The sequence below is a fragment of the Seriola dumerili genome, unplaced genomic scaffold, assembly GCF_002260705.1.
Source record: "Seriola dumerili isolate Sdu_G_001 unplaced genomic scaffold, Sdu_1.0 BDQW01000111.1, whole genome shotgun sequence".
Lineage (NCBI taxonomy): Eukaryota > Metazoa > Chordata > Actinopteri > Carangiformes > Carangidae > Seriola > Seriola dumerili.
In genome coordinates, this window is record NW_019174366.1 from 850,784 (window position 1) to 871,060 (window position 20,277).

At 38.9% G+C, this 20,277-nt stretch overlaps 1 protein-coding gene across 1 annotated transcript in view; it reads left to right on the plus strand.

Moving 5' to 3' along the window:
• Positions 1–63: 63 nt before the first annotated feature.
• frem1 (FRAS1 related extracellular matrix 1) overlaps positions 64–20,277 on the plus strand; it is a 35,823-nt gene continuing 15,609 nt past the window's right edge. The window contains exons 1-19 of the mRNA XM_022747859.1: positions 64–474; positions 2,636–2,730; positions 2,823–3,133; positions 4,768–4,964; positions 6,810–7,133; positions 7,239–7,347; positions 9,049–9,180; positions 10,858–11,202; positions 11,295–11,437; positions 13,483–13,679; positions 13,764–13,854; positions 14,697–14,864; positions 14,953–15,161; positions 17,139–17,232; positions 17,322–17,574; positions 18,186–18,389; positions 18,998–19,183; positions 19,266–19,462; positions 19,567–19,777. Of these exons, the coding sequence (XP_022603580.1) occupies positions 238–474; positions 2,636–2,730; positions 2,823–3,133; positions 4,768–4,964; positions 6,810–7,133; positions 7,239–7,347; positions 9,049–9,180; positions 10,858–11,202; positions 11,295–11,437; positions 13,483–13,679; positions 13,764–13,854; positions 14,697–14,864; positions 14,953–15,161; positions 17,139–17,232; positions 17,322–17,574; positions 18,186–18,389; positions 18,998–19,183; positions 19,266–19,462; positions 19,567–19,777 (3,703 nt within the window). The 5' untranslated portion in view covers positions 64–237. The remainder of the gene's footprint in view (positions 475–2,635; positions 2,731–2,822; positions 3,134–4,767; positions 4,965–6,809; positions 7,134–7,238; positions 7,348–9,048; positions 9,181–10,857; positions 11,203–11,294; positions 11,438–13,482; positions 13,680–13,763; positions 13,855–14,696; positions 14,865–14,952; positions 15,162–17,138; positions 17,233–17,321; positions 17,575–18,185; positions 18,390–18,997; positions 19,184–19,265; positions 19,463–19,566; positions 19,778–20,277) is intronic.

Genomic DNA, 20,277 nt, shown 5'->3' on the forward strand with positions numbered 1-20,277 from the left:
TTAAATATGAAACCTTTTTTTTTCTTTTCATTTAGCTCCTGACTGTTGATGTGAAATCTCACACACATGCAATAGACTCATCGAACAACCAGAGGAAAATGTAGCTTCTCCTCAAGAGGAAAGACTGCCTTGGTCTACAGAAGTCTCCCACCAAAGTGTATTTCTGAGAACAGCCCTGGTTTTGTTTGGAGCTACTCCTGGAAGACCCTGCAGGACGTTGTCTTGTGACTGATAGCGATGGGTTCACAGATTCAAACACTGGCCTGGACGCTGCTGCTGCTGCTGGGGATGATCAGCTCATTGCACGCTTCCCTGGTCAAAGTCAATAAGGGTTTAAAGGTGAAACGGGGTCAGTCTGCTTACCTTGATGAGGGCGACCTGCAGTTCCATATTCCCCGTCAGAAGGATGCATGCAAGGTGGAAGTGGTGTTAAATGAGCCCATAACTCAACGAGTGGGGAAACTCATGCCTCAGGTAATGGAAAAATCCTCCTCTAGTGAACAACCCCCTTGTATTTTCCAGGCAATTTACCATCGCTGGTAAAACAAAGTTGTGTAGTTTGAAGGCGTGTATTACACCTCCATAGCACTGACAGCTGACATGTAGGAAACCACGTCATATATTATTGGTGTTGTGGTAATGATGACAAGGTCTCAGTGCTCTGAGTCCCTCATGTTCCCACCAAAAGCCCCTCTGGACCCCAGGAGCATCATTTCGGTTTTATAATATGTCAAACATAAATTTAATTAACACACTGACTCCATCATTTGAAAGATAATAAAAAAGATAGATAATGAAAGAAAGATAATAAAATGTTTAAGATAAATCATTTGCAAAACAGTATAATTTTGGTGAAAAAAAGAAAAAAAATTAAAAGTTTTTAAAAGTAAAAAAAAAAATAAAAATGCTTTCATTTTCATTATTTCATTATTATTTTATTTATTTCTTTCTTTCTCTATCAAGTCCTATCACTGTGACCAGCCAATGATAGGAAATTTTATGTTGTGCTGCTACACAGTGTGTACTTGTTTACTATCTCAGTCTGATTGGAAATATAATTTCAACCTGGGTCCTATATGCTGTCCTATTTAGGCTACTTGAATTAACTTAAGGGAAAAGTTTTAATTTGTATTAAATATTGAAAAGCCAATGTGAGACCTTATACTATACTATACCTTATAAAGACTGTATTACCGAGTGTATTTCCATGTGTGGAGCAGCCCAATGAGATGTTTTGGGGAAGAGAATGTGAAGGGACCTCTCCTGTTCCTTTGTTGTCCAGGTAGACAGGCTGTCTCCTCTCTAATTACTCTGTGCTGACAGATACATTCATCTGCTGAATGTCCCACAAGTCCAGTTTTATGCTTTAAAGTAGAAAAGAAAAGTTTAGGATTAATCCTGAAACATTCCCTTCACTGTAAGTGGTGCTCAAACAGCACTGAAGCCTTTTATTAATTTAGTATTCGTTTAATTTTCTGACATATGCCATGTCCAGTCACAAAGCTGTATATGTTTGTAATAAGGAATTCATGTTTTAGTCATATTTAGCACCTGAGAGAGTTAATTGGGAACAATTTATGAAGAAGCTGGTCAGTATGCAGATTCACAGGTCTAGTAGGTTAGGGCTATTAGTACGGTGACTGGTTAATAGTTAGTTAGTTAGTTAGTTTATATTTATTAGTTTAGTCTATTTAATGTTCTTAAAACATTTATCATCATTTGGCCGATACTCTTTGATTTAGATCGATGTTTATTAATTTATTTCCAGGAAAGATTTTAGCAACAACAACAACAACAACAACAATAATAATAATAATAATGATAATAATTTCTTCTATAAGTTCTTTTTCAGCAAATTTAGCAATAATTATATAGGGGAAAAAAGAATGCCCATAAAAGTAAAAATCCATTTTATTATGAGTAAATATTCATTCTTTATTTATTATTGAAAATGTTATTTTGTATATATCTTAAATTGCATGCAAGCAATTAATTGCAGTTAGTTATTTGGATGTGTAGTAATATAACACTGTCTCTATTTTCTTAATAAGTAATACCAAATTACATGGCTAAACAAATTATTTAGAAATTACAGGCCTGTAAAATGAAGCATTAATTCAGTTCCTGATTTTAGTTTTAATCTGGTCTTAAATCTCTTACCATGAGGTTTCTTCTCACTGAGACGTAGACACAAAAGTTTTAATCTGGATGAAGCCAAAATTACGTTTTGGCTTCCCATCTGAGCATGATAAATACACTAAATGCTAAAGCGTTAAATCAAAAATGTAACTTTTGAAAAAAAGAAATGTCACTTTCTTACTCTTATGAATGAAAACTTACACTTATAAACATTACAATGCACAGAAGCTCAGAGAGTTCTGCTACAGCTTCACTTGGTCTGGTATGACCACTAGCTTAATTTAAGTTAGCTAATGTTACAACTTTAAATAGACACCACTGTGTAAACTGTCATTACTGAATCAGTAAACCCGTCTCCCCTTATACCAGTATTACTCTATGTATTAGCTGTCATCATTCTTGTGTAATGATCAGGTAGTTCATGTATACAGTACAGACAGTAGGCCAACTCACTCATTATATTTGATAATTAAGATTTTTCCCTGTCTGTGTACAGGTGTTTGATTGCCATTATCTGGCTGATGAGGTGAACTACGTCCATAATGGCTGTCCATTATTAAAAGACGACACTGTCAAACTTCGACTGTACAGGTACAATGTCTGGGTATCATTAAAATATTCTCTTTTTTCCTGTTTTTGTTTTTGTAGCAGCATGAATGACCAGCTGATGTTTTTTTGTCCAGGTTCACAGAGACAGAGACGCACATGGAGCTGTTTTCTCTCCATGTGGACATTATAGAGCCTGACTGCAGTATCATAAAGCTGGGGCCTAAATCCTTGGAGGTTCCTGAGTTCTACGGCCTCTCTGATGCTGTTGATGGAAACGTGGTGTCCTTCCATTATGAGAGGAGGTCTAGCTTGGAGTGTAGCATCCATCTCAGCAACCATGACACCCACCTTCCGGCCCATGGCCAGCTGGTCACTGGAGAGCCAGAGAAAGCCACCAAGAGAGGGGATGAGCCAGAGAGCTTCATCCACCTACGACAGCAACTAGGTAACCTAGGAAACTGCATGGCTGATAATAGCTTTTGATGGCAAATCCCTAATCCCTAGTTTATCCATAAGTGAAGAGAAAATAATTCAGCAATACTAAACATCAAATCTAACACAGAGATACAAGAGACTAAATATTGAAAGGTGTTTTTTTGCCCTACTTTATGGGATTAATAGAATTTTTTAAAGGTCCCATATTTTACACTTTTGCTTTACACTTGTTTGAAGTATTGATCCACAGGAAGATATATTTGTGGTTTTAAAACCATCTCTCTGGAGTTCTAGTGACAACAGGTCAGTGAGCCAATCAGAAGAAAGGAGGCTCTGAGCCTCTCTTCTGATTGGCTGACTGTTTTCTGAGTGATCCAGTAAAAATATAACAGATTTCAGGTAACCACTCAGAGAAACCAAATCCCACCAGGGTGCATGGTTGGGTCCTGTAGGGCAGGGCTTGTGGCATGACTGAGAGCAGTTACTGCTTTGTTGTGACATCACAAAGTCATGGTTTTAAGGCTCAGTTTCTGAATACAGGCTGTGTGCATTTCTCTTTGGACTGAGTGCTTTGATTCTTTCACAGTATTACTATAGGACCTAGACCTGCTTTATAATCAAACAACACATGGACATCTACCTTTATACTACATGGGATTTTTAATGGTCACAAATGAAGGATAAGGGCTGCTTTCACACCTTTATTCTCAGTGTGCCCAAGTTAGATTCATTGGGGCGTGACTTCCTGCCATGGTGAATTTTTTTAATACTACTACTAGAGGGTTCCAAGTTGGAAATGTATATAAGTCAGTTGTTCTAAAACTTTTTCACACAAATTAGACCACGGACCCCCATCTGATCAGAATTTTGTTTTTAGATGTTATATTACAGAAAGTGTTTGAAACTTATGACCAAAAGAGTCATACATTCTGTCAAAGTATTACTCATTAATGGAATTATAGTGAAAATAAACTATTCCCCTTTTTGCTGGAGACCCCCAGGAACCACCTCAAGGAGACTTGGGGGTTCCTGGACCCCACTTTGAGAACCACTGCTATAAGGACTTTAATCATGTTTTCAGATTTATGAATGAAATGATTTTTCATAGCTAAAGCTTTATCAGACTGATGTCTGCATTCAGCATTTTGAGTTAATATAAAAAAAGAGTCCTTTTAGGGAGGTGACATTGAAACTTCTGATAATGTGGTGTGTTAAGTGATGAAGGGTTAGAATGACAGTTGTCTAAAGAATGTCATAAACAAGTACAGATAAAGCTGTCAAAACAATAGTTTTACAGTTTAGATTAAACAGACAGCTGTGAATTGTTAAATGTTCCACATGAATCTTGGAGGACAATCTTCTGTCAAGCTGTCAAGTATATTTGTATGATCCAGCAAAAGTGATAATGACAGGATAGCCAAGGACACAGGATTATGTAGAGGAGACCATGTATGTCGTCTTACCAGCATTAAAAACAAGTCCATCATTAAGCAGTGATATCTGAAAAGCATCAAAGTCAGACTGAAGATGACTAAAAGCTTCTGTTAGAGTAGAAACACAATGTCACATGAAATAGGGAAAAAAAGGAATACAAAAAGTGTTGTCAAAATTGTGTTATCTCTCTATGGTTTTGTCATTATGCAGATAATAAAGCCAGGGCCATGTGTAAATCTGAAGACTGCCTGAAGGGTCTGAAGCTAGTGAAGTTTACCAAAATTCCCTGTGATGACTTCCTCATGATGGGGCTGAGATATCAGCACATAGACCCTCCATCTCCAGATATAGACTACATTGCAATCAGACTAGACCTCAAGGACACCAGGAGTGGCAACATATATCAGGTAATGTGGCTACTTTACTACCTGTGCCAGCTCAGTGATTTTACACATGTATAGAGTGACGCAAGGATGAAGTATTTTTGTAGACCAACCCTGAAGGTAACATCTCCCTGGTTCCTAAAAGCCAATGGGATTTTTCCATTGTCCTTTGGACTACTACAGAAAATAAACTCTGTGACAAACAGTTTATGATCCTGACAGGTTTAGTTCAGCAGGATCATCTAATGAACACCACTTTATGATATTTGAGGCCTAAATACAATCAGCAGAAGTAAAAAGCCAATGTTAGGCTATGAACCAACTACACCACAGTCACATGACTTCAACATCACCACCACTAAACTTCAACTTGTAGTTTGATTTAGCTCTGACCTCTTCAACAAAAGCCTTTCCTCTGACAGAGTTAGTGACAGTTTGTATAAACACAACAAGGCTGTAAAGGTGGACTGGTGAGTCAATCAGTTTTCATGTTCAACGTGATGATGTTTAACTTCTCTGAAAACCTCTGTAGTCTGTACTCTTAACACTTATTAACAACTGGCCTGTTTTAACAGACGTTAAAACTTTACTGACATTTAGCACTTGCATTTACTGACGTAATTTATGTTGTAGAATAAAATGTGAAAATGTCTTGAGCTTGTGTTAACCACAGACCTTGTTTCAGTCATCTGACCAAAAACCCATTCAAAACACCCAGAGACTTCAGGACAAGGAAACAGGAAGTGCTAAAATGCTAACTATATTTCCAGTACTAATTAGGTTTAAAGATGTATTAAATGATGGCACAAAGCACTGGTGCCGGCAGGACTTTATTTCATAGTATGCACAAGAACCACCTGTACGCTACCTTTACCTTTTTCTACACATGCACGTCTACTCATTGCATGAGTGATTGAGCAAGAGAGAGAGAGAGTGATTGATTTGTATACTTTAGCGATAAAGTTAAGACACAATTCCACAATAAAACTCTGATTAACCTACCACATTAACCAACCAACAGGCCTGAAAAACAATAGCAGCTAAATAACAGGCCCCAATATACTGTTATATAGTATGTTTAATATCCAAGAGAAATGTGCTGTAAAAGACATTAAGCAATAGATTCTCTCATTTAGCATCATCATTATAAGAACAGTTGTCTAACTAACTGCTAAAGACATTAATAACAATACATAACATCAAGACCAAACCAAACTGCTACAATAAACAACCAAAAAAACACATGAGACAATAAAATGAAATAATATTCCTGCCTGTTTGAAGTTCATTCTGCATCTGAACGTTACATCAAACTCTTGCAGGATGACTTCCGCATCAATTCTAATATCATGATGGATGTTCATCAGAGCTCCACATCTGCATTGTCAACAGTGGGCATCAAAGCACCAAATTCCTCCTTTATCTCCTGTTCTCCTCTTCAATCTAGATTCATAACATGAGTGAGTGGATGCATCCACAAAATAAGACAGGATATCCTGCTGTCACTATACCAAAACAAATAAAATTATTTTAAAAAAAATGTATGCACAGTGTGTTATATAACCCTTGTTATATGAGCACAGTCCGGCACTTTCTTGAGTTCATTTATGGTTTTCATAACTCATAAGCAGAGTTGATTTTCTTTGGTTATGATTTTAGGTTCTCTCTTTTTTTTCCATAACAGCTTTATAGTTTTTTAGCACTTGATTTTCAGTTTTTTGGCACTATATAAGAGACTCAAGTCTAAAAAAAAAGTGAATAATAACATCAAAAATGGTTGATGGTCAAAACGATGGTAAATGTGACAAAAACATTTCTTTTGAAGTCTTAACCTTTGTGATTTCATTCTCTTTTTATACTGTGGTGTAGTCTGAACAGACCTGGATTCCAGTAGGGATAGTCGGTGCAATGCCCAACCAGCCTCCCAAACCATCCTTCATGTCCATGTTCATCCTGGAAGTGGACCAGTTCATCCTCACTCCAATCTCCACTGCTACACTAGATGCTGAAGATGAGGAAACTCTCAAACAGCTTCTAGTTTTCAACATCACCAAACCTCCTGCGGACGGCTTCATCACTCATCTGTCCGATCACACTTCTCCGATCTCCTCCTTCACATGGTTGGATCTCAACGACATGCTAATTGGTTATCAACCTCCTAACTCCTCACATACCCAACGTAGGAATTACGAGGTAAGACTTCCTTCTTATATTTTGTGCAGTATATAAACATCACTTTGTAAAATGTAATTTTGTATTGCCAGTAAATCTTGAAATTTTCTGCCATCTTCTCTACAGGTGGAATTTGAGGTTCATGATTTTTTCTTTGAGAGGAGCCTGTCAATGACTGTTCACCTTTCAGTAAGGAATGCAGACACAAATGCACCCAGAGTGTCCTGGAACATGGGTATGTTAGCATTCTTACATTGCAAATGCAATTCAATTATTTATGTAACAACATACTCCAATGATTAAAATTTGTACTTTGAAGGTTCTGCAAACGATCATGTTCTCAGTGTGATGAAGCTCAGTGAGATCATCCACTAAACACACAAGAAGCTCAACTGAATAAAGTTACTGTAAACATGAGAGCCAACAAAAACAATATAACCACAACTCACAACCATTAGCCCACGCTAGCATTGCTGTGATATGCTCCACAGCAGCGCTGGCAGTTAGCCAGCTAGCGATAGCAACATTTACTGAACAAATTCATAAGATGAATAACAGCAAGTAAGCTAACGTTATCATGTCTACTATAGCCGTCACTAATGAAACAGACATGTAACATTAGGACCCATCACGTTACTGACACGTGGAGGACAACAAAAAACAGTTCTAAGTCCAGCTGGACCCTTTAGCAGCTTGTAGGGTTCCCTCTCAGTAAACCTGACCAATATCAGCCATTGTCGGACTGGGACAGAAATTTAGCCTTGGAATGATCCACTGGCACCAGCCGCACTAATGACACTGATAAATAAAAGCTTCATGGATGTTTTGATGTTCCACCAGCCGACCAGGATTTGACCAGTAGTCTTCAGTCCAGTCCTCCTGTTCTCTGGTCTCATCTCTTTCTTTCTCTGAGGCCTTTTTAGATGAGAACGTGGTTTCTTCTTCAGCTGAGGAAATTCTGGAAGATCACTCTCATCTGAATGCTGTTGCTTTCACCTGTGCACTGTGTCAACTCACGTGTTGGTGGGGCCTGTGTTTTTATAAACATGGGGAGGACCAACAGTTTAGCTGAGGGACTCACATGAACTAACGTGCCATTACTCCAATATATCTTTACATAGAAAATAGATGTTTGCTGCTGTATTATTATTTAAAATCTCGTTCACAGAACCTTTAACAGTTAACAAGATGGCTATACTGTATGTAGTGCAAAAGTAATAATAGTGGTGTCAAAGCCACAGGGAGCCAACTTTGCAGCCTTATGGAACTTTTTTACCTCTTTTAGGTAATTGTTTTGGTGTTACGGCGCTCTCATCTACCAAGCTTTCAACAGCAACTGTTATACTACCTGCCTAGCACCAGTGAATTAGCAACTTGGTGAAGACAGTCAAACAAGGCTAAAGAGCCAGATTTTTTTTTCAGGAGTTGTTGGAGGCCAAAGCAGAGCTAAAGGAGAGTGAATATTCTGCTTACATGAATCAGGTGGACAGAAACACAACTCAGATGAATGCTAATGAATGCTAATATTTTTGTGTGTCCGATGAATGTCTAAATTGACAATTCTTAGCTAACTCCTTACCAACAACAGTTTTATCAGGCAATTATCTGCCAGGCTGTGTATGTTTAAGCTTTTTTGCCCTGTGCTGGTCAAAACACCAACCCACAAAAAAAAAATAAATAAATAAATAAATAAATAATACAGCTGTGAGGCTGCACCAGACAAGATTTCTATGTGATAATCTAATTAGCATAAATCTAAAAGTTGGGTTACACCAAAGGAGCTGATAGACATTGGAAACGGCATCCTGATCAGCAGACAATAAGTTCTCTGAGCACAGACACTTTCCACCATTAGAGCTTTTGACTCTGGTCTTTCTTCAGAATTAGGTTTGGCATTAGCTAAGTGTAGTTTTTCTATGAATAATTTGTCTTGTAGGTCTCAGCCTGTTAGAGGGTCAGTCTCGTCCAATAACGTGGGAGCAGCTCCAGATTGTGGACAACGACAACCTGAATGCTGTTCGTATCATCACTGTGGATGGTCTACAGCATGGGCGACTCACCGTCAGAGGTACTGACCCAACTGCAAGTGAACGGACATCATAGCTCTCCACTTCTACTTGGTTACCTAAACACTAATACATCAGTTAAAAGTCTAGATCATTAGGGGCACACTGAACCTAGGAGCCTGCCAATTGACCCAGATTCTAAACTAAAGACAGCAGGAGACAGGTTTGACTAAACTTTAGATGAAGCTGTTTATCAGCTATGTGTCATATCATAATGTATCAGCAAAATGCCTAGACTGGATGGTAGTCCTAATTGTTGTCATCTATCACTATAGGTCTTGCATGGTCAATACAATAAACTTCAGAGTGAAATTAATGATTTTAAATGGAAGGCAGTAATTAGAATATCTCCAGGGCCAGATACGCTTTTGCATGATTCAATGTCTCAGTGTTTCTGAAATAAAGCATTAAACAAATAAACAATTGGATATTTTAGCTGAGCTGAACTCACTTGTAGCTTCTTTTTACAATGGAAATGAAACATTGTTGCAGAAGGTCCCACCAATGTGTGTTGCTTGCAGGTTGCTTTGCTTTCACCTTCTGTCCAGTTCATCCCAAACCAGCTCCATGGGGTTCAGGTCTAGAGACTGAGCTGGTCTTCATCATGTTCAGTTCTTCTAATGTGGCTCATGATGTTGCTGTAGGATGAGTTACTTCCTGCAGTACAGTGTTGTCCTGATGATGATCAGAGGGTGTAGTGACACAGTTGGTACACACAGAGGGTTTGTTGTCATCAACCTGGAGGAAGTGTTTCATGAACTTTCAAGGCTTCACTAACTTCACTGCTGCAGGAAAAAAACGGAGGTTCATCAGTTTCTTTATCCCTGAAAATGACCTGTTTTCTATGACACTTAGAACACTTCTGTTTTTCAAAACTGTTTTTATGCCTCCACGCTGGTGACAGCCATGGCCAAAGGTGTTATTATGATTTTGGGTTGTCCGTTTGTCCCATTCACATGAATGCGAAATCTCAGTAATGCCTGGAGGGAATTTCTTCAAGTTTGGCACAGACATTCATTTGGATTCAAGAACAAACTGATTAGATTTTGGTGGTCAAATGTCAAAGGTCAAGGTCCGTGTGACCTCACAAACACATTTTAGCCATAATTCAAGAATTCAAACAGGAATTATGACAAACTTTCACACAAATGGTTCGTATTTTACATGACTCTGGATAAACAGGGATGTAACCTGATACTAGTCTGAGTGGAGGAGGCAGACAACCGGGAGTAGGTTTCTGTTTTTATGATTCTGTTTTTTTTTCACCTTGGGCAGTTTACTGCTGACCTTCTTACCTTTTAAGGTAAGGTTATTCCCTGGACTTCAGCTGCTTGTATTTGTCCAAAACAGAGGACGCTGTCATAGCATATTAGCTGCATTGCACCATTCAGTTTTATCCCTGCACATGGTTTGCAGACAGTTATGAGACAAGAGCTGATACTGTACGAATATGTCTCATGAATAAACTGTTTTTTTTCTTTTGTTTTTTGTTTTTGTTTGTGGTTAGTAAACAACCAAGCTAGATTCCTTGCTGGCTCACTTTCTAACAGCTAGCGAGGCAGCTAACTAAGCTAGCTAACAAACTTCTTCAAGTTTCATGATATACAGTATGTAATACTTCTAAATATTTTATTTGATTTGAATTCTGCTTCTATGTTATCATTTGATGTAAACTCCAGGTGGAAAGGGCTTCATGGTAACTGTCAATGACATCAGAGCAGGCGTGGTTCACTATCACCATGACGACAGCGACACAACCAAAGACTTCATTATCTTCCGTATCACTGACGGTCGCCATCAGACCCGGCACAAATTCCCCATCAAGATCCTGCCGAAAGATGACAGCCCTCCTTTCCTCATTACCAACATGCTGCTGGAGGTGTCTGAGGGCCAAATGGCTCTGCTGAGGGGCTCCACCCTCCAAGCCTCAGACATGGACTCCAGCGATGACTACATCCTCTATAACATCACCCGCCCCCCACAGGCAGGGGAGGTCATGAAGATCCCAGGACCAGGGCTCACAGGTCAGGAGAACAGACTTTATTTTCAAATCTTACATGAAGTTTGTTTTTGTATTTAAACACATTCTGTTATGTTTGTGTTGGTTTGAATCCAGGGTACCCTGTCAGCCACTTCCTGCAGAAGGACCTGTCTCAGTCCATGCTTTACTATCGACACCTTGGGAACGAGGTGTTTGATGACTCCTTTGAGGTGGTGCTGTCTGATTTCCATGACCCCCCGAACCTGTCAGAGCCTCAAGTGGGTAACAATCACATCTCCAATAGATTATCATATGAGAAATGCTTACTTAAAGGTCCATGTAGTATAAAGGTAGATGTCCATGTGTTGTTTGATTATTTAGAAGCCTGAGAGCGGAAATGTAAAACTGTATTGAAATAGGTTTTGGTTCTTAAAACCACAAATATATCGTCTTATGGATCAACAATACAAATTAAACACAGGAGAAGAGGAAAATATGGAGCTTCAAGTCTGTGTTGCATGATCATGAACAAAAAGTCTGTAGCATGAGAATAATTTGTATTTCACTGCAGGCTGAATACAGCTCAGTCAGTGTAGTCTAACTCTGATATACTGCAGTATAACTATGACAGCAGTGTAGAACTAATCAGTATTATGTTACCTTCAGTATAATCTCATTAATTATTTTCATTGCTCTACATTTTTATCATTCCTCAGTTTCATTGTAGATTTAGTGTCCACACAGAAACAACTTTTCCTTTGACTTGCTGTTTGTGTGACACACTGATTTAATGGACATTTTGAATTAAATTAAATCAGAATCAGAATCAGAATCAGAAATACTTTATTAATCCCCTGCAGGAAATTGTTATGTTGCAGTGCTCCATTCCACATATACAAAATATGATAAAAAATTATAAAAAATAACCCCCATATTCAAAATATATATTAAAAAATATAATAATAAATATACCCCATCAGTAATAAACAGTATTTACATAGTTAATATTTAATATTATGATATATATTAATAGTAATTTAATAAGAAATTTCTCTCACCTCCACTCTGCTATTATCACATTCATTCCATAAATTGTAAAGGTGTACAGTTCACAACAGTGGCCCAGAGAGGTGTGAATGTGAGTGTGAATTTGTCTCTTCATGTCAGCTCTATGATAGACCGGAGACATGTCCAGGTGAACCCCGCCCTCTCCCAATTTCAGCTTGGATTAGCTCCAGCCGCCCTGCGCACCTATAAAGATAATGGATTGATGTTTTCTGAATGTGTTTGTGTCTGTTTGCTTGTTTGTTTTCTTAAGTTGCAGTGCATTGAGCTCTCAGGGTACAAGTCTATTTGATATGTGATGATGCTACTGTAGGTTTATTTAGGTTTAGCTTCAGGTACTAGGTGGCAGTTTCCTGAAGAGAGTTAATGCTTAGACTTGAACCGGCTGGTTGGATATTTATTAACACAATGGGCTGATGAAAGTTCTGCTGGAGATACTGTTCTTTCATCATCAGGCCATATGCTGATCATGTATATAGAGTGATTGTGAAAAGGTTGTCTTTCTCCCATTATTGCTGTACAGTTGCCATGGTGATGTTCTTTTATTCAGTATAAGACAGAGTGGCTATTTCAGTGAGCAGAAGTGGATTTGGCTTTGCTAGATCAGTGTTAGTGAAAAGTCCGTCTTCAACTCAGTATCAACAATCTCCACCAGCATCAGAGAAAACTCAACCTACCCAAGCTGAGCAGTTCCTGACATCTCCATTGGGTAGCCCCGGTGTGTTGAGACATTTCTTAAGAAGCTTATATTAGCTACATGAGTCTGAAGCCACACTGTAACCCCCGAACACAGAGTATAAATTAAGCTTAGGAGTCTACGGCTGTGCTAGCAGATCTGTGAGCTTCAACTGCATGCTTACATGCTCACTCAACACGTAGTCACACCGATTCTTGTTAGCATTTCACTTGTGGTGGCACCACAGGGAAGGTCAGGGGATCCACAAATTCAAGGCCTGTACTGAATGTGTGGCACAAGATATTTTCCTAAAACCAAAATTGTCTACCTCAAGGGATCAACCAAGTCATTCATCTTCTGGGGACCATTGATCTTTGTCTGTACCAAATTTCATGGCAATCCAACCAATAGTATCTGAGATATTTAATTATGAACTGAAAAGGTGCCGACTGTCTGATATCGTCATCTCTTGAGTCATGTTGCTTACATGGCTAAAACAAAAGTTAATGAAAAACATCCATGAAAAAACATCTTTAGTCTACTTTAATAATTTACTACTACAATCTACCATGGTGTCTTCAGGTGGTGATGGTCCACATAGAACCTGTTCCAGACCAGCCACCTAAAGAGGTTCCTGGTTCCACCCGGTGTCTCATGATCAAAGAAACAGAAGTGGTCCACATAACCCGACAACAGCTTCACTTTGTAGACCAGGAGTCCCCAGACAGCGAGCTGACCTACACCATCACCACTCCACCTTTCTACTCCGGTGCTCACAGGTCAGTTTGTCCTCACCTTCTGAAAACACTCTGTAAACTGTAGAGGACTCTGTCTGAACTGAGTGCTCTTGTTCTGATGTGCAGCACTCCTGACGCAGGGAGGCTGTTCCTGGTGGACAGCATACCCAAATTCACCAAAGACTCCAACGCACCAGTGCTGAGGCTCTTCACACAGGTAATCATTTAAAATCCCAATATATTTGAGGTCACAGGTGGACAAAGTACACAGCTCCTTTACTTGAGTCAGAGTATAGATCCTCCTGGTCAAATATGACTCCAATAGTGAAAATTGTTAAAGTACTGGAGTACTTGATTTTAAAAATACTGAGGTATTCAAAAGTACATTTTTTGTCAACACATTGTTGTATTGTTCCACATTTAAGGAACCTAATGACTCTGAATCAACCTACTGACTGACTGTCTGGCTGACAGACTGACTGACTGTCTGACTGTAGAACCTGGAAAATAAAAAGACTGTAAGATATGATACAAAGACTGTTGACATGGACATAAAAACACAACTGAATCAACATAAGGAGCCTTTGTTGTTTTCATATTTCTATTTTTATTCATTGATGAAGTCTGGTCGTGGTAAACACCCGCAAACATTTCAAACTAAATGAATCTTTCTTTATTTATAAACCTTCAAACACAGACTTCAGATACGTGATGAATCTTCTGCCTCATCTTTATCTAACGTCTCCATCGTTACGACACTGACAGGTTCAAACATGACTGACAGTGGAGGAGTTTGCTGTAATTGGTTTTTCTCCTATGATGAACACAAGGTGTAATCTATCACATTTTCAAAATAGAAGAAAATGTATTCCACTGACTAAAGGTTCTGCAAGTCTACAAAAAAATAATACTATACTATATTAATAAAGTACAGATACTGAAAATACATGAAGTACAGTACTGAAGTAAATGTACTTTATTACTGTCCACCCCTGCTTGAGGTACATTTGGTGAGATGGGTTTATACAAAACTCATCTGTTTGTTTTGCTTGTTCCTAGCATGCAGTGAACTTCATGAAAGTGGCCTACATGCCTCCTATCATGGACATTGGCCCTTACCCCCAGTACATCCAGTTTGTTTTCTCTGTAACCAACCATCTGGGCAAAACAGTCACTGGGATCTGCTTCAACATCACTGTGATACCGGAAGACAACCAGCCACCACAGGTGGAAAACAACATTCTATTCTTAGTTCATTGACTTCATGTGGACGTGTGGCTATACATATACAAAAAACATATACATTGTGTTTCAGGTGATCACCAACGCCCTGACTGTGGATGAGGGTGGGGAGTGCCGGCTTGGCCCAGAACACTTGCTGCTGTCAGACGTGGATTCAATGGAAGACGTCCTGCAGGTGGAGCTGCAAAGGGAACCGCAGCATGGAACTCTGCAGCTCGGAGGCCTCCTGCTGAAGCCAGGCCAAGCTTTCACTATGCAGGACCTGAAAAGCCTTAAAGTTAGGTCAGACATCCTGGTTCATTCATTTCTTCATGTCGAGTCAGATCATCCTAATAACACAAAATATATTTAGTGATTGACTGGTCTAAACATTCTAGATTCATACTGTTACTAAAAGTAGCAGTTTCTCATTATGTGTAATTCACAAGAGAAGCATGATTTAACGTCTGCCAGACAATTGTCTGTTGTCCACTGCAGCTAATTTAAATGAAAGCCAAGATCAGCCTTGGTAGCAATAAATTAATTCTATCACATTATCCCAAGATCTTGTTATCTCAGGACAATAGAGTCATGTTCATGTTGTGATGGAGCAATTATCAGAGGGTCATAAATATGTTATCAACAAGACAACAAAAAGTTGATCTTGGTTTCTGTGCTTTTACATAGTTTTTTTCCCAAATAAAGTAATTAAGTAAAGATTCACTTATAATTTATTTATATATTTTCAAACACTTTTCAAAAGAATTTCAGAATAAAAGCACATTATATCAAACAGGACAGTTTATAACAATACAGAGCAATGAAATAGAGTGATTGCACAAGTTTCTTGAATATAACTTGAATCAGTGTGTAAGCTCTTAGTGTAAAGCCTGATATTAGAGGCGACTGCTGCAGTGTCTTTAAACACTCTCTGGGCTGGTAATGAGGAACTTTGTAATATTCTTATTTAATTCAAGAATATTTTGTTACATCTGTTGCAGTTGAATGTGTTCTGCATGAAACTGAAAACTGATGATTAATGGTAGCATATAGATAAAAAATTAAATAGGATCAAGTAAACACCCTCGAGGGACGCCATCGCTCAAAACAACAGTATCATGTGGATCTGAGGCTGAGTTAAGATCCAACAAAACCAAAATTGGGCTTCCCCACACTCAGCTTGCATAAGCATGTCACTTGGCACCTGTGTGAGTCTGTGTGTGTGTGTGCGCGCGCGTGCGTGCGTGCGTGCGTGGGTGGATGGGTGGGTGGGTGGCAAAATGAGACACCCCACTGTATCAGGAACAACCACGGAGGGGGTTTTGAATGCGTTGGCAGGTGTTTATATGTCTGTGGACAGATTCTGTCACAACTGTGTGAGATACAGTCTTCAGACTTTACAGGTGTGTAGTTCAGATCAGAATGAAGGGTTTGAAGATGGGTGTGGTCTTATGGAATGCCATTTTAATCAAATAAATAAATTAATACATTCAAAAATAAATACAGTTGTGAAATAAATCCTGAAATAAATAAATTAGGTAATAAATGTATAAATATATAAATACATGCAAATTTGTGAGTAAACAAATAAATAAATAGCTATATAAATGAATGAATGATTGAATAAATAAATGAATAAATAGCTTTTTACTTAAATTTTTTTAGATTTATTTAAGGGGACTTTTATTTTATAATTCCACATTTATTTATTTCTCAAGACTTTTATTTACAAATGCCTCAGACTTTTTTTATTCCAAATGTCTCATTTATTTCCCAGCAATTCTTATTTCTACCTGTTATATTCAAATGAGTGGACGTGGTTATCTCACAGTTTCAGAGCAAATTGAAACCTATTTATTTGTTCATTTATTTATTCATTCATTCATTTATAAAGCTATTTATTTATTTATTTATTGACTCACTGAAATATTTACGTCCATAAAGGCTACATGTACATTACATAATTTATTTATTTCAGGATTTATTTACATATATTATTATATTTACATACATATTTATTTGATATTGATTATAATGGCATTCCATATGGTCTGACCTTTGAGTACTGAGTATTCATGTAATAACATAGTAATAACTACTGAGTACTCATTGGTGGGGACATGTTGATGGGTGTGGCTGCTGGTCTGATCCGGTCTGATCCCATCACAAGATGGTCTCTAGCTTTAAGAATGGATTCAGTATTTAGAGTTACTGTTTAAATTCATATGTTCATTTCATGACTCATCAAATCTTTATTTTGTGTGTTATCTGTTGTTGCAGTTACAATCACGACAGCTCAGAAACTATAGAGGACAACATAGAATTCACTGCCACAGATGGAACCAATTCAGTCAGTTTTGTCCTGCAAGTGAAGGTAACTGCTCTCCTTTATAGTGAACTATCTTCATGGCTTCACACTGGTTCTCTGTTTCACCACAGTGACTTCCTGCATGTCATCTTCAGGTGAATCCCATTAATGACGAGGTCCCAGTGTTGGTTGCTGGTCTGAAACCAATTCTCAGCTGTGCGGAGGGAAAGGAGATAGTCATCACAGCAGAGTACATCTACGCTTCTGATGCAGACTCCGACAACAGCAGTCTGGCCCTATTAATTGCCCGGCAGCCATATCACGGTGTGGTGCTCAGAAATGGTGTCGTGGTCGATCGCTTCATCCAGGCGGACATTACTGCAGGGATCATCACCTACAAACACACAGGTAACAGCGAATATATCAAGACTTCTGTTAGAGTTAGGGTCTGAGTCATCCGCTTTAGTATAGTGGTTATAATGCCGTTTGATAGATCATAATTCATTGTAGAATTTATAGATATAACTGATTACTTTCAATTTAGGGATAGTTTTTCCAGCACAATTCATTGATAGGCAAAATACATTTAATGTGATACCCATGTGCCACTATTTACAGAGGCCTGTCCCACAGACTTATTTCCTAATTCAAATCAGTTTTCTTCATTTTAAGTTTTTTTTTTTTTTTACAGAGCCAGGTTAGCTGTCTTTACGCTAAGCTAAGCTAACAATGTACTGATACCAGCTCTGTACATAAGGGCACAGACAATGTTTGGTATCAAACTTCTCAGTCTGGGAGTATGGCTTGTTCAGCTATTGCTACTACAATCCAAAAGTATCTGTATTTTACATCTGTATACACATGAAAGAAGCCATATTGGTTGAACTCATTCTCATGCTTTGGAGCTGTACATATATACAGTATATATTTTACAAAGCACCTGTCCGTGTAACATGGAGTACATATCTTGGAACAGTCGGGACTGTCTCTGAAAGTGCTTTATATGAATGTTGTTGTAGGACTGGAGATTGGTCTCACTCCTCGCCATGACACCATCACCTTCGTCATTTCTGATGGAGAAACAGAAAACTCTGCTCCATGCTGCAGTGGAGGAAATCCCATCAGTACCATGCGTGCAGCTCAGTCCCGGCACAGCCTCCCTGTGTATGACCTCCAAATCACAGTGTTTCCAGTTGACAGCCAACCACCTTCACTAACAACAGGTGGGTCATTCAACATTGTGCTGAGGAAAATAACACAGCACTGAAATTGTTAAACAGTTAAACAGTTTTGGAGATGCTCTGACACAGTTGTCCATCCATCACGATGTGGCCCTTGTCAAAGTGGCTCAGATCTTTACACTCACTCATTCTGCTACTTCCAACTCATTGACCCCAAGACTAAATGTCACTTGGTTTCTAATATATCTCACCCACTGACTGAGGTGCCATTGTAATGAGATAATGTTATTGACTTCACCTGTCAGTGGTCAGAATGTTATGACTGATCGGGTTATATGCCATATATTACATTTATGTATGGGTTGGGCTGGATTACATCGAGTTGTTAAATTTTGGATATGGCCTGAGCCTTCCCATGGTACAGGTGTTTTCACTTATCTGGCCTGATTACACCTGATCTGAGGACTGTGTGGGTGCAGCTGTCAGGACCACTTAAACTTTAAGGATTCATATTGACCTTTTTCAACAAAGAAATACTGTTACAGAAAATTAATATGAAAAAAATGTATCAGTTACATGTTCCATTATTTGAACAGTCACAGGGATTTTAGTTGTTTTAAATGTTTTAGAATTTTCTCATCTGTTCGTAGGAGACATCTTTGTGGTGAATGAAGGTGGAGCTGCCCCGATAACTGCTTCTCATTTGAAGGCCTCTGATGTGGACACTGTCCTGGATGAACTGGTGGTCAATCTGATCTCTCCACCCCAGTTTGGCTACATTGAAAATGTCCTGCCCAGTCCTGGCTTTGAGAAAAGCAACATGGGTATAAGCATAGGTAAGAATTGTCATATATCATTACATGGGTGAAACAAACAATTGATTTCATGTGTTCCTCTGTCTAACCTTTTATTTCACAGCTTCATTTTCATACAAAGACATCATTGACGGCCATGTGAACTACGTCCAGTCCAGACATGAGAGGATGGAGCCCACAGCTGACCAGCTCATGCTCTGTGTGTCAGATGGCAAACACAGCTCTGCCCATGTGCCCTTCTACATTATTATTAACCCAACAAATGATGAGATCCCAGAGTTTATGGCTCGCAACTTCACAGTAAGTTCTCATGGCCAGTCTCACTTTTTGAAAATCATAATAACCAGGAGACTTTTTGTTCACGAGATATGGTCGATTATTGATTGATGTCCTTCTGTGACGAGGTACGAGAAGGAGAAACCAAGCAACTGGACTCGTCGTTGTTGCATGCATCGGATCTGGATGTCCCCAGGAATGTGCTGCTCTTCAGCATCGTCAAACCACCTCAGCACGGCAGCATCATCAACCACGACAGGGAGAAGCCAGTCAGCAAGAGACGAGAGGCTGGTCCCCCGTCCCCTGTTGTCGACTTTACAATGACGGATCTTATTAATGGTACCTTTGACGCGTCTGTGCTGTAGCCTCAGTTACAGTTTGTCTCAGTGTAGCCGTGGTCTGGTTCACAGTATCATGCTGCATTCATGTCCTGTGGGAAAGATGACATCAGTTTCCAACTGGAAATATGAAAGGGGCACCTACCTTCCACAAGAAGGTCAATGTGTCATTACTCATGAAGAATACTGAAATAGTGAAATATCCCCCATGATGTCATCAGGGTGAATGGGGCCAGGTTTTTATTACCCAAACTGTCTATTATAAACTTCCATTGGTTCTTGGTTTAACTTCCAAATAAGCAGTTTAGATAATTGGGTTAAACTGGTGTGGTGAATACTGCAAGCGCAGAGTCCACATGCTGCTGAGTCCGGTTTTGCTTGAGGTTTCTGCCTCTTAAAAGGAAGTTTTTTCTTTGCCACTGTCGTGAAGTGCAGCTCTTGGTGGGAATTGTTGGATCTCTGTAGATAATATTATAAAAAGAAGGTTTAGACCTGCTCTAT